At 41.9% G+C, this 14,673-nt stretch overlaps 1 protein-coding gene across 1 annotated transcript; it reads right to left on the bottom strand.

Annotated features, from left to right (window-relative positions):
• Nucleotides 1-142: 142 nt before the first annotated feature.
• On the bottom strand, nucleotides 143-13,708 carry CHRNA6 (cholinergic receptor nicotinic alpha 6 subunit). The gene is given in 10 exon segments (XM_032676497.1): nucleotides 143-1,585; nucleotides 6,924-7,258; nucleotides 7,261-7,299; nucleotides 7,302-7,379; nucleotides 7,382-7,795; nucleotides 7,798-7,907; nucleotides 8,037-8,146; nucleotides 9,307-9,351; nucleotides 11,149-11,288; nucleotides 13,533-13,708. Coding segments are annotated over 10 exon segments (1,473 nt in total). The 5' UTR covers nucleotides 13,612-13,708; the 3' UTR covers nucleotides 143-1,462.
• Between the last annotated feature and the right edge of the window lie 965 nt (nucleotides 13,709-14,673).

Here is a 14,673-nt window from a genome sequence, read left to right as displayed (position 1 = left end):
CCTTTCTGATTAAAGAGTTTGCATAGTAAATGTCATCTAGTAGCATCTATAAATGTGTTTATAGATGAGAGTTTAAAAAAGACAGAGAGTTGAATAAACAAACACACAAATTCTTCAAGAAGGTATGTCTCAGGAGTGATATTTAATTGACAGGCTGACAAAATAAGGTATGCTTGTTCACATATCTGTTTGTCAGTCACTACATAATTATGCAACATTCAGGAAGATTACAGAAAATATAGTTTTCTTCTAGACAGTCATGACTGGCTGGATTAAGACAGTTATATTCTTGTCATTCCACCTTTATCTCTAAGATATACATTTATTCAATCCTGTTCTCTTTATTATGGAGCATCACAAAAGAGTGAAAGGACAGTGACTTCAGTAACAGCAATTCATACTTTCCACGGATTGGTGATGTTCAAAGCAGAAACTGATACATGGCAGACACAGAAAACACTGCACTGACACTGTACAGTTAAAGTTAGGTGCTCTTAAAAGAAAGAAGAGATTTGTATTTTTGAAGCTACTGGGTTTAATTGGAGTGCTGCCTTTTAAAGAAGAATCCTTGGGCACAAACCCAACAGGAATACAAATGGACAAGGGACCTAAGGGTAAACCATCCATGTATTATAGAAACCACATCAGGGTCACATCTGCAAAGTGTTTCAGGATTAAGCACACTAGGATTGGGAATTTGGTTATGTAGCAGCAACCTCAGCCCCAAAGGATGTGTCCCTGCAGTTACAGGTTTGCACACACAGCACTGACCCATGAGGAACGAGCAAACAGAACACTGCTGCACAGCTGTTCAAGCCAAGGTGCTCAGCTTTACACAGGATTCATGATATTCAACCTTTTCCTCCTGAGATGTGAATAATCTAAGTTGGCCTGCAGCTTTAAAAACAGGAAAACTCAGATCAGTATGATTCTGTCAAGCCAATTCTGTCTGTGATCAGTACCCACTCAGGAATGAACCCTTCCGTACTGGGCTTATATCTGAGCCCAAGCAAGCAAGAATTTTCAGAGAGGAAACTCCTGTGGAACTAGGACCATTGTTAATCTGACAAGAGAGTTGTGGCTTGGAAATCCTACTGAAGTTCGTCAAGGTCTTGGTATTCAGTATCAGGAAGCAGAGGGGACTTTGGTCACATGCAAAGCTAAGGGGCAGATAAACTAGTTTTTCAAGATTTTGGAATCATGTAGTTTTCAAACATGTACGCCTCACATGGTTAGCACATTCTAATATTAAGTCAGTTTGTCTTCAAATATGATTAAGTGTTTAAGACCTGTCTGATTTCAAACACAAAGATAAACGTGCTTTATTGATCTGGGACCCTCTGTGGCTGGGTGCTGAGGAGGAGATGAGCAGGTGGGTTATGTAAGAGGAGAGAAATAAAAGGTAAATTTACAAACCAAAAATGAAACAAACCCCAAAGTGGGTAAAAAGCAGCAAATCAAGTTATTTATCTGCTATCAGTGGCTGGATAAAGAGTCCTGCAGTCCCAAACACACAAATGATTATAAATACCCACAGAAATACTCTGTCTATCACCATAGCTACGTATTTCCAGTCATCTTCCACCTGCAAGAGAATAAAGAAAGAAAAGGATAAACTACGTGTGGTGTTACATCAAATTGCTAGTTGACAGCACGCAGTAGAAATGTCCCTTCTGCTTTTGAATGCGAGGAAGAACATACATGCAAGTCAGGAATGTTGCTTGTCATGCTTACAACTGCTGCAGTTTTCAAGTCTCTTCCGAAGGGGCTGATTTTCTAAAAGTGTTTTGCCACTTTTGGCTGAGAACGTACAACACGGTCCTAGTCCGCTGAATTCTTCTAAATGTTCAAGTCTGTTGGCAAACTCCGGCTATGATGCTGACACTAACAAATAGGACCTGGCCCTGTGGTGGGTGCAGAGTGGGGTGATGTAACAGCAGGCACAACCACCATAGCTGCACATCACTAGACTCTGTCAAGGGATTCATCCCGACAGCCTGCACAAAAGAGTTTGCTATTCTGGTCAGATTTGATGCACTGTCTCTCCAGTCAGGCTCTGTTGATTTCAGAAAAGTGGACAAATGGACACATGGACTATAGCAAGTCTGACAGAGCAAACTGCAGTGTCTTGTTCTAAGCAGGACAGAGTGGATTGTGTTTGCCTGAGAGATAGAACTTAGAACCATATTCAGTGAATTTGCTGTCCTTTAAACTCTACCTTTTAACTTGTACTACATACAAGAACCACAGTATCAGATGAACATTCACTCATATAAACAAGCAACTGGTTAAGAGCTCTCTGCTGAGGGATCTTTCACTTGCTTTCCCAATTTCGTTACATTTTCCTCCAAGGTGCTGTTGCTGTACTTAACATGAAAAAATGCAGAAAGAACTCCAGCTGCTGTAAATGTTGACACAATTTTTTAAAGGACTTTTATTTATGTGGGACAAGTGCATGATACCACCCATACTGCTTGTATGTCTTGCTGAAACAGAAACAGCCTCCAGAAAAATTTTCTCAGTCCTTGCCTGAGAAAAAAATCCTTTTTTTTCCCCCAGAGGAGGGTTTTGGTAAATGAAAAATCCCGCTTCCCGTCCCTTGTGTGCTTTTAAAGGCAAGATACAGAGCTGTTGATGCACCCACTAGACTAAGAATAGAATTTCATGTAGCAGGAGAGATTCACGAAAGCAAATAAACAAGACAGGCAAAGGAAGACTTTTCATGAGCTGAATAATGAAGACAGTATGTTATCAGTGCATCAGAGAAATCAGCTGAATACAGTACATGGGCATGTTTTATGCACCTGATGGGAAAGTGCAAGCAGGGCTGAAATGTTTGGGTTAAGCAGAACAGTCAGGGCATAGGTACTAAGCAAGGTTCAGCTCAGTTCCCATCTTCCTCTATGTTAATAGATCCCTTTCTTTTGCATTGGTCTGGCATGTACTACCTACTCATGCTATGAATTCAGCCACCACACTGTATCCCTTTATTCACAAAGTTACAGACTTCGTTTTCGGATGAAACTTCTTCAGGGCATAAAAAAAAAAAAAAGAAGGGGAAAAAGTAATCTTTGAGTTTCACAGAAGTTTCATGAATTTCAACAAAATGTTCTGATAGAAAATATACATCTCAATGTTTCCCTTACAAAGTTTTTGTGGTTTTCAGCACAAATACAGCAGTATTTAGTTTTGAAATTGATTTTGCCATCAAAGAGCACGTAAAAAATTTCAAAGGCAAAAATTTCATGACAGATCAAACATGTATGTTTCATTAGGTTCTAAACTTTTTAAAAATACCTTGAAGTGTCAGAACATTCCTGAGCCTTGTGAGGTTTGGATGTGAGGGGATATCATAAAGTCTTTCTTGCAGCTGCTTTTAGTTGCTTGTGATTACACCTGAGGACATGGCCCCAGAATTCTCTAAATTCCAATGTGGTTAATTTTCTATGACAGTAACCCCAATCAGGGTGAAAGATTTACAACCTCACACAAGCAAATTCAGTAGTTTGAATGCCAAATCTCACCTTTAAACCCCCTTCTCTTTTCTTTTTAGTTGGTCTTTATTCATCTCATCTGTTTTTATTCAGTTGCCTTCCCCCAAAACTCAGCTATTATTTCAATGTATGTTTATCATGGCTGAAATACTGAATCGTTGAAGCCACAATTATTCAAATCACTGTAAAAAACTGGAACATATCAGACTGCAATGAAGTACAGACAACAGCATTCTGGATGGATTATCTTTGCCAGATTTATCACTGACTGAGAGTAGTTCTTCTCTAGATCAACTGCTGCGTTGCTAGACAGGCCTCATTCCTTTAAAAGCAGTTTCCAAATTTACTTGTTCCATTACTTACACAGAAAAGCAACCTGCTTTGCAAATAGCAAACTTGGTGTTGGGACGTCACTGCTTACGAGGCCTGAGTAGTGGAAGAGGGTTGCTTTTGAGGATCTATGGAAAGAGGGCTGGAAGAGACCCTGGAAAATCCCATCTGGTTTATCCCCTGCTCTATGGTGGGATTGACTCTGAACCACTGCTGATAAAAGTTCATTTCTTATGGGTGTAATAGGCTAATGCTCCTCCCCTTTTTCTTTGAAGGTCGAGTCTTGTGTTTATTCTAAAACTGTCTTGCTGTCTAAACTATCCTCTAGGGATAGAAGAGGAACAGATGAGAATACTTTTCTTGTTCCATTCTCAATGGATCATCTATCTCCTCCCTTTCTGTAGGAAACTTCAGCCCATTCACAGACATAAAAATTTTCATTTCTACACCCAACAATACAAGTTCCTCTGGGCTGTTCTTCTAGATCAGGTTTTCACTTGCCAGAATTGCGGTGCCATGCCTATCTGGATCACAGAAACACAGAATCATCAAGGCTGCAAGAAACCTTCAAGAACATCTTAGTCCAACTGTCAAAACAGCACCACCATAATTGCCCCAAGCCATATCCCCAAGCCACATTCAGAACACTTCCAGGGACAGTGACTCACCACTCTTCTGGGCAACTTATTTCAATTCCAATGGAAATTTTTTTTCTAATATCTAATCTGAACCTACCCTGGTGCCATTTAAGGACATTGCCTCTCATCCTTTCACTTGAGACATGGCAGAAGAGACTGACCCTCACCTTAATAAAACCTCCTTTCAGGTAGAGAACAGTGAGGACCCCCGAACCTCCTCTTCTCCAGACAAAACAACCCCAGTTCCCTCAGCTGCTTGTCATAGGATTTGTGCTCCAGACCCTTTATCAGCTTCCTTGCCCTTCTTTGGGTACACTCCAGCACCTCAATGTCTTTTTTGAAGTGAGGGACCCAAAACTGAACACAATACACAAGGCGTAGCCTCACCAGTACCGAGTACAGTGGGACAATCACCACCCTAGTCCTGCTGGCTCCACTATTCTTGATACAGGCCAGGATGCCACTGGCCTTCTTGGCCACTTGGGCATGTAGCTGACTCATGTTTAGTTGGCTGTAGAACCAGCATCCCCTTTTCTGCTGGGCCACTTTCCAGCCACTCTTCCCTAAGCCTGTAGGGCTGTGTGAGGTGGTTACAACCGAAGTGCAGGACCCAGCACTTCACTCTATTGAACCTCATGCAGTTGTCTTGGCCCATTGATCCAGCCTGTCCAGATCCCTCTGCAGATCCTACCCTCCAGCAGATCTACTCTCCCATCCAACCTGGTGTCACCTGCAAACTGACTGAGGGTGCACTTGATCCCCTCCTCCAGGTCATTGATAAAGATATTAAACAGTACCAAGCCCTGGGGAACAGCACCAGTGACCCAGCTGGATATAACTCCATTCACCACCACTCTCTGGACCCAACTATCCAACCAGCAAAGAATCCGTCCATCCAAGCCACCAGCAGCCAGTTTATCCAGGAGAAGGTTGGGGGAGGTGGTGTCAAATGCTTTGCTGAAGTCTAGATAGACAACACCCACAGCCTTTCCCTCATCCACTAAGTGGGTCACAAGAAAGAGATCAGGTTGGTAAAGTAGGATCTGCCTCTGTGAATCCATGCTAGCTGGTCTTGATACCCTGGCTGTCCTGCATGTGCAGTGTGATGGCACTCAGGATAGTCTGCTCCATGACCTTCCCCAGCACTGATGTCAGACTGACAGGCCTGTGGTTCCCCAGATCATCCTTCTGAGCCTTCTTGTAGATGGGCATCACACTTACTAATTTCCAGTCAACTGGGACTTCTCTGGTTGACCAGAACTGCTGGTAAATAATGGAAAGTGGCTTGGCAAGCACTTTTGCCAGCTCCCTCATTACTCTCAGGTGCTTCCCATCTGGAAGCAAGTCTATCACCCATAGACTTGCAGGTGTCTAACTGGCATAGGAGGTCACTAACAATTTCCTCCTGGATTATGGGCGTTTCATTCAGGTCCCCATCACTAACTGCCAGCTCTGGGAGCTTGGTATCCTGTGGATGACTGATTTTGGTATTAAAGACTGAGGCAAAGAAGGCATTAAGTACCTGAACATTTTCCTCATTCTCTGACACTGTGCTACCCTCTGCATCCAGCAAAGGATGGAGACACTCCTTAGCCCTCCTTTTGCTGCCAGTGTACTTTTAGAAACTTTTTTGTTGTCTTTAACCACAGTGGCTGAACTAAGTTTCAGTTCAGCTTCAGCTCTTCTAATTTTCTCCCTACATAAACCTCACAACATCCTTGTAGTCACTCCAAGTCACCTGCCTCTCCTTCCAGAGGTGAAACACTCTCTGTTTTTCCCTGAGTTCCAGCCTAAGTTCTCCATTTAGTCAGGATGGTCTTTTTCCCCAGCAGCTTGTCTTACTGTTCCTGCACCTTTAAGATTTCCTTCTTAAAGCATATCCAGCTTTCTTGGACTGCTGAGACCTTCAGGTCTGACTCCCAAGGGATTCTGTCAATCAGTCTCCTAAACAGGTCAAAGTCTGCCCACCGGAAGTCCCAGGTGACAGTTCTGCTTGCACTCCTCCTAACTTCATCCAAAATTGAAAACTATCATTCCACAGTCACTGTGCCCAAAGCAGTCTCCAACCACCACATCTCCCACCAGTCCTTCCCTATTGCAAACAGAGAGCCCAATGGGGCACCTCCCTTTGTGGACTGTGTCAGGAAGTTATCTTCCACACACTACAGGAACCTCCTAGACTGATTCTTCTCTGCTGTGTTGTACTTCCAGCAGACATCTGGCAAGCTGAAGTCCCCCATGAATACGAGGGTTAGTCGCTGCGATACTTCTTCCAGCCTCCTGTAGAATGCATCATCTGCCTGTTCATCCTGGCTAGGTGGTCTGCAACAGACTTCTACCAGGACATCTGCCCTGCTGACCTTCCCCCCCTGCTCTTTATCCACAGGCACTCAACCCTTGTTATCACCACTGATTTCACTACAATCAAAACAATCCCCAGAGGGAGGGTTACTTCCCTTACCTCTTTGGTTTCATTTTGAGACCTCATGTTCTCTGCGATGAACTGGACGTTGCTGATGACATCCTTCACCTCTGGGGAGTACTCCACCTGCTCCACCATCCATTTTGGTGATTGATGGCTCAGTCCTCTCGTGGTGGTAGCGAGTTCAGTTGCCTTGTCACAGTGACTGCATCGCTGCTGCTCCCTCTGCAGTTTGGTATCTTTGTGTTTGCTGTGCTTTGACTTGCCTGACTTACTGTCCGATACTTTCTTGGGTTTTTTGGAGTGATTTTTTTTCTGCTGTTCTAGTGGCCTCTGCATCAACAGGACTTTGGGGAGCAGGTTAAGAAAGATGATTTTACCCATTCGGGCATTGTGTGTGTGGTTGGAGTCCTGTATGTATATTCAGGACAAACACTGTAATGACAATTGACAGAGTCACAAATATCATAGTGAACAGTAAATATTCACCTACTAGGGAATTACTAAAGAGGTGGATGGGATTGTTTCTGTGATCACCAGTAAAAATACAGTCAAAGAAAGGAGCACAGAGATGCAAAGGGTCACTTTCTCACCACAGTCAGATGGCAGATAAAAAACTAACACAGTCAGGAATGAGATGAAAAGACAGGGAATGATCAGATTTATGGTGTAAAACATTGGCAACCTTCGAATATAAAAGGAATATGTTATGTCTGTGTAGATCTCTTCACAGCAGTTATATTTGATATCATGTTTGTAGCCAGAAGCATCAACTATTTCCCATTCACTATTTTCCCAAAAGTCATTCATATCTACTTTGGATCCAATGATCAGAAGATCAATTTTGGCTTTGTCATAGGTCCATGAGCCAAATTTGAGCGAACAATTCTGATGATCAAATGGGAAAAAGTAATATCCATAGGACAGGAGCTTTTAAAAATAGCTGGTGGGGTCCAGGTGATCATTCCATCATAGCGAAGGAGGGCTTTGGTCTTTACTTCAACTTGAAAATCTCCCACAGCACTAAAAAAGACCAATGAGGCAAAGAAAATTACCATGAAAGTAAAACGTCTGTCATGGAGGCTGCAAGAGGACACTTTTGAGGGAGAGGGTAAAATGAATCAATAAAATGGGTAAAATGAATCATCATACTTATTGTACAAGACGATGTCTGGTTTCCAAATTTTATCTGCTGGTACACGAACAAATTCAATGCCATCATATTGGCTGGGATCCCATCGCAATTTGTAGTCATTCCAAATCTGAAAGAAGAGTGGACGAAGATTTTTAAACCCTTGAATTATCAGCAAATATCTGCTTCTCAGATCCTCCTATAAATGACAGGCTATGATAAAGATGTAAAGTGCAGCACATGGGGGAGGGGTCAGTGATCTGAAAGACAACAAGGCCACGACCTGGAGAAACACTGGACATACGTGAAACACTGCTCACATTGATTTGCTACTCGGTTCTCTGTGAGGAGATGGTACGTCAATTGTTCTCCATCGCTGGCATGCTCTCCTCTGTCTTCCTACATCAGTAAGACCCTTGCCTGTGAAAGGTTACCTCCCCACTACAAAGAGGAGATATGGACCCTGCTGCTGCACTCCACAGGTTAGAGGAGCAGAGCATCAAAGGAGACCAGCATCCTAAGGAGAAGGGAGGTACACGTGCACACTAACAGGCAGCTGCTGCCAGGGGACTTACTGCTTTCACAAGAGCAGTGAAATATCAAGCCAGGGCAGTGAGGGATGCTGAAACAGCCCTCTGCATTGTGGCCTAGTGCACTATCATGGGGCCATGCTCCATTGTCTCTCAGCCTATCATAAGTGCAGCATCTTTTGCAGAAAAGTTTGTGTGGATCACAATCAGTGCCTGGAGAAAATTGGTGCAAGCGTACTATATTTTCTCAGTAGTTTTGGTCCTCTAAGGATTTTATATCCATGTAAAAATGAAAAAAACTGCCAGGAAAAATGGAGGTACATTCCTTTTGCTAATAAATGTCTTGGTGGAGATTAACTAGGAATGCAGAGCTGCATGTTTAATCACTCTTTAATGGGTGCATCCAGCTAGATTTACTAGGAAAAAGAAATAATAAAAAACCACAACAAACAAACAAACAAGCAAACAAAACAACAAACCAACAAACAACCCCCCCAAAAACAAACCAAACCAAAAAACAAACAAACAAACAAAACCCACAACACTTGACCACAAAGCTGGAGGAGAATATGCTACACAGGAAAGGAGACAAGAATGAAGAAATTATATTTTGAGTTATGGTTAATGGGGCTTCTCCTTTTTCATCCTTTAAAATCCTTGTTACAAAACAAGAACTTATTCTGTAGTTGTAACTCACAAGGTAACATACATTTGATCATATCAATGCAAAATGCACGAGAAATGCAACACAGTCACTTACATGTCTAAGCCACAAATTTGTTTCCATAATCTGGTTGACTTCATCCTAGAAAGAAACACAGGCCAAAAACTCACTCCATAAAAATGGAAACCAGAGATCCACATTTACTGAAACCAGATTTTTTTCTGGATACTTTTCAGGGACTTACATATTGGGCGCAGTCATGTGCAGCTCTACTGAAAAATTTTTAAAGCTCTATTGAAAAATCATGGTCCATAAATATCAGACATACAAAGAGCTGCACTCTTGCCAGTGGCTGAGAACCTGAAGAGCACAAAACTTAGAATTACTCTGAAAACAGCACCGGAAGAACAATGTTGTGCATTTTGTTGGTTTCAGTGTTTAAAAAGCTTTGATTACACCATACAGAACTGGTCAAGATTCAAGAAAATGGCAACTGTATCACAGTGTTCTTGAATTTCTATACAAACCTCTAGAGCAGACGCATTCAAACAGCACTAAACTAGGTCACTCTGTACAGAGACTTCCTTTTTACAGTCAGTTATTGCTATTGCCAATCAGTGAAGAATCAGGAAGGTGATGCAAGAAACACAAATATAAAGTTTTGGATCCTGTTCTAATGAGCCTTCAGCCTAAAAGTATTCAGAAATACACGTATTACATATATGTATGAATGCAGGCTGACATTCACAAAGAAAATATCTGCAAGAATATTTCTTTGGGTAGTTTTTAGTTTTTAAGCATGTGAACTCAAAAGAAATTAAGATATTTACCATACAAAGGTGGAAAATGTAGATTCAACATTTCATACTAATGTAAATATTAAGGTAGTTCTACATTTAATGCTAAAGTTTAAGCACAAAAATAATTTTGAAAGGCCAGTAGGGCTACTGTCTGTGGGTCAAAACATCTAAATTATTGTAAAAATCATGACTCTATCCTGAAAAAATCCACCTGACTTATTTATAATGCTCATTTTTTTCTTCAAAGGCAGCACTAGGTGCCAGGGGCTGCAAGGTGACATAGAATTGTGGAAACCTGCCAAGCTACCTGTAACAATGAAACAAAATACTTCCACAGAGGAACTCCAAAAGGTGACACTCTTCGCCACGAGGACTTACAATGCCTGCCTTTATCCTCTCAGATAACTTCTCTCCCCGGCTCTTGTTGAATGTTGCTGCTTGCCTGTCATTTCATTATGGACTCAATCAGGTGCTTCAGAATCAAAACTCTGCCTTTGTTCTGCAGATAATTCGCTTCACAGAGAGATCTGAGCAAGGGCTGAGGCCAGGCTTTGCTCCTTCGAGAGACCCCCTGTCCTGCCCAGAGGGTTTGCCACCCCAGACACACTCACCTTTGTGCACAGTGCATCCCAAAACATGCAACACTCATCTCCCCACCACTCTGCAGGCTGCACTTCTCTTATGTCATGTTAAAACAAACAGACTGAAAAAAAGGCGTGCAAAAAAGATCTTACCCCTCAGGACCACAGGGAAATGACAGTAGACCCACAGGAGAGCTGGTCACATGCTACAGGCAACCCAGACATACCAGGTGTCCCTGAAGTGGTCTATCCCTGTGGAGAGTGGGCTTGAACATTCAGTACTGCTGCTCTGGGCTCTGGAAGCTGCTACCTGGTGTGAAGGGGTTTGGTGCTACAGAGTAAACAAGTGAATCTGCTGCATTCAAACCGCTTGTTTGAGCAACAGGAGCAACTCTGCTAACTGAAATAACAGCAAAGGTCTCAGCACGTACACTTAGGCCCACACGAAATGCCAGTTAGGGTGCGTGCAGCCATCACAATCACATCTCCCGCGTCAGCGATTCATGTGTGTTTACAACCGTCCCCAAATCTCAGCAGTATTCCGTAGTGAGTCTTACCACGTTTGTAAGCTGGGTTATGGCCAACTCAAAATACACTCTGACGGGATCAGACACATTTTCCACCGGCCTGATGAACTGGTTGTACTGGGAGAAGAGTTTGTGAAATAACCGTTCCTCTGATTCGCAGGCTGTGGTATCTGTGTTAGTAAACACAAAGAATAGCTATGCCAGAGATAAGAAAAAGGGAAAGAAGGTGCTGGATAATATACTGTTATCCAAGTCTGGGCTGTATTTCTGGATCCTGTGCTTGTGACCATGTATCAAGCCACCAGACTGTGGGCCTCCGCTTGGCTCACCCTGGTATCAGACCGAAGTAGAATGAAGCGTGAAGTAGAAGAAGTAACAGTGTGGTAGATTTAACCTTTGGGAGTCTTTATGGCAAGACAGAGAGTTCATGAAAAACATAGCTACTTACTCAGTTGAGGCCTCCACTACTCTATCAAATGTGAGGGATTCTGGTTAGGTGATTATAATGATGCCTCCTAGTCTTAAACACTATGGCTACATTTCATCCTCATGTTTCCTATTTCAACTCTTTAGATAGCACAATTTTTATCCTGAAGGAAGTTCATTTATTAAGTTCTATGAACAAAAAAAAAGTGGAAATATTAAAATTTCTTACAGAATAGCATGCATCTTTGTAATGCAGAGCTGTTCTTTGGGAACGAGCAGATCATAGCTGTAACCTCCAGTCAATAAAGAATAGACCAGGTGGCTTAGCAGGAACAAGGTGCGTGTCAGGCACTAAGCTGACTCACTGCAGAGTTAAGAAGAATGTTCTTAACCTGTTACATACAGTCCAGACCTGAAATAGCTATTTTGACAGTTCTAAACGCTGCAGACTTTGTTTTAAAAAGGAAAATATTCGATCATGTTGGCTCTGGAAACCTCACCTCAAAAGAATAATTTTCTTGAATAACTTTGCTAATACAATGCACTACTATAATTCAGCACTTCCACTCAAAATACTTTACAAGATTTATAACTTCCCTCTTATACTGTGCACAGCTTTGTTATCAAAGCTCTTTGATGATCCCAAAGATGTTACCGATACAACTGAGGAAAATTTAGTTTTTCAGAATCATGTTCATAAATTTTTTGCATTAGTTCCAGGCTGCACTAGAATGTATCAAGAAAGCAATCATGATAAGGCTTTATGATTGCAAATATTAAACATAGAATGGGTTTGTGTCAGGTAGCATGGTCTCTGGTACAGCACAGAACATAAATTTTCAATTTACATATTCTTCAGTAAACACAAGGGCCTGTGGATGCCCAGATGTCTTACAGGATCCTACAGAGAGACACTTGGTCTAAGTATACTGCACTGCTTTCATGCTTAGGCTGCCTTTCCCCCCGCTTTTTGAAAAAAAAAAAAGAGTAATTTTGCATCTAAGGTGACATAAGGGGATTATCATAATTACAAGCAGAAATGCTGGTTACTGGTGACTTACATGTATGGAAAGAAAATTGTAGTAAAAATTCCGTCACTTAATGTTTCATTTCATCCTTTTAGCATCATGAATAGATACATGAATGTCTGTAAAGTTTGGATGTTTGCACATCATGTGTTGTGCCATTCAAAAAGGAAATCAAAATTTCTTTTCAGATTTCATCATCACCACTCACTGCTCTGTGACTAGTAGTGCACTACTATGGGAACATGAGTTTCTTAGCAAAGTCTCATGACTAAAGCCAGTGAGTCTAAAATCATGTTTCATTTGAAATTTTCCTACTGGCCTTCTTAACAGACGCATGCTTTAAAATAAAATAACAAAACCAGACAAGTATTTAGGACTTTCATTTTCAAACTTCAGTTACAGATTCTCATCCCACTGGTGCTGCTTTAAGACAATACCTTATACCTTGCTAACACAAGCAACTGTGTTTCATACACATCTTGGTCATCAACAGAAGTGACGCTTTCAAAAAAGATATAGTGCCTTAGAAGCAAAAATCCTGCTAAATATCAGTGAGATTTGTACATGGAAATGTTTAAGCATACTTAAACATAGACTACAAACAATGGTGAACAACAATATATCAAGTTCTCACTTTCGAAGGTGTGAGTACTGAATGTGAGCATCTTTAGCCTGCATAATTTAAGCACTTGCAAATTCAAGCACCAAATGAAATTAATAGAATGCTATTCCATTTTTATTGTTTGCTAGAAACATTTCTTCAGTTAGTCATCAAACAAAAATGAAGAGTTTTATGTGAGAAAACAGGTATTGCTTTGCTCTCTTAAAGTACTGCTGCAGTGTTACAGATTTCAGGTTAGAAATATATGGTAGAGGCTTTACATTTAATTCATTTAGGAAAACAGGAGCAGAGACAGTGACTAGCAAATACTTCAGAGACTAGTATCAAAGAGAGCCTACCTTTAATCAAGGATGTGAACACGAATGCCCACACACAGAAAGTGGGGTAGCACGAACATAGCCACCTCTCAGGATGCATTGCTAGCAGCAGAGTAGAGTTTCCTTTTGAGAACAGAGGTTTGGGGAAAGACACAGAAGGCAAGAAGACGTACGACCCCCCTGGACGGTAAGTAGGTGGTAGAAAGATGGGTTTCAGTTTTGCAGCCTGCTGAGCAGAGCAAAGCCCTGCAGAGTTGCTTTCACTACCACTCGGCAAGGAGAGCTTGTGCTGCACAGAGCGAAGGGAGTCAGGCAGCGTCCTGTCAGGTGACTTCACATTTTCAGTCACCCGCACCCGTGCCTCTGGGGAAATGTATAAGAGTGTAGAAGAGAGAGGGAAGGCAAAGACACAGGACGGCCGTTGTGGAGCAGGGGAAGCAATTAACTCAGCCCTTCACCCACTCGTTAAGAACTCTCATCGTACTAAAGCAGCTGCTTTAACTATTGCCTGGTGCTCACCTGAGTGAGTCTGTCAGAGTTTGCAGAAGTGAAACAACTTCAGTTTCTTTGCTGAGGGCTAATTCTGCAGACCATGAAAATGGATTCTGTATGGTTTTAACATACATCTGAACACTGAAATAAACACAGCATCAAGTGACAGAATTGCTTGACAGTATTTGGAGTGAATAAATCTAAGGCAAGTAGATTCATTATTGCCATCTGACAGGAACAACTGAGCATGCTAAGTTCTATCCTGACAGACAAGTCAGCTCACAAAATCAATTTTTCTACCTTTTGTGTGTGTGTGTGTGTGCGTGTGTGCAGTCATTCCTGTGCCAGTATCCTGGTGGAGAAGTAAAAAAAAAAACCCTCACCATCAGGTGCTGTTACAGGCCAACTTCTCTGCAACAGTGTTACTCTAAATCACATAATTTAAAAACAAACTATAGAGGTTAAGGCATGTTCACTCCTCAGGTGTTCAGTACACGTGTCCTTGCAACAGGAATGCCTAAAAAGAATCTGTAAGCAAAGGGTCTGGGAAACTGAGGGTCCTGTTTAACTGCACTGGGGTGGAAGGCACCACAGGTTATTTAGTGACATCCAGCCTCCCAGAGAGCAGCTCGGACAGGGAGTCTCCTTTATGTGTGTTCAATCCGGCATG

Source organism: Chiroxiphia lanceolata, chromosome Z (genome assembly GCF_009829145.1).
Source record: "Chiroxiphia lanceolata isolate bChiLan1 chromosome Z, bChiLan1.pri, whole genome shotgun sequence".
Classification (NCBI taxonomy): domain Eukaryota; kingdom Metazoa; phylum Chordata; class Aves; order Passeriformes; family Pipridae; genus Chiroxiphia; species Chiroxiphia lanceolata.
The sequence above is the reverse complement of the archived record's forward strand: the minus strand, read 5'-3'. Positions and strand labels throughout refer to the sequence as shown.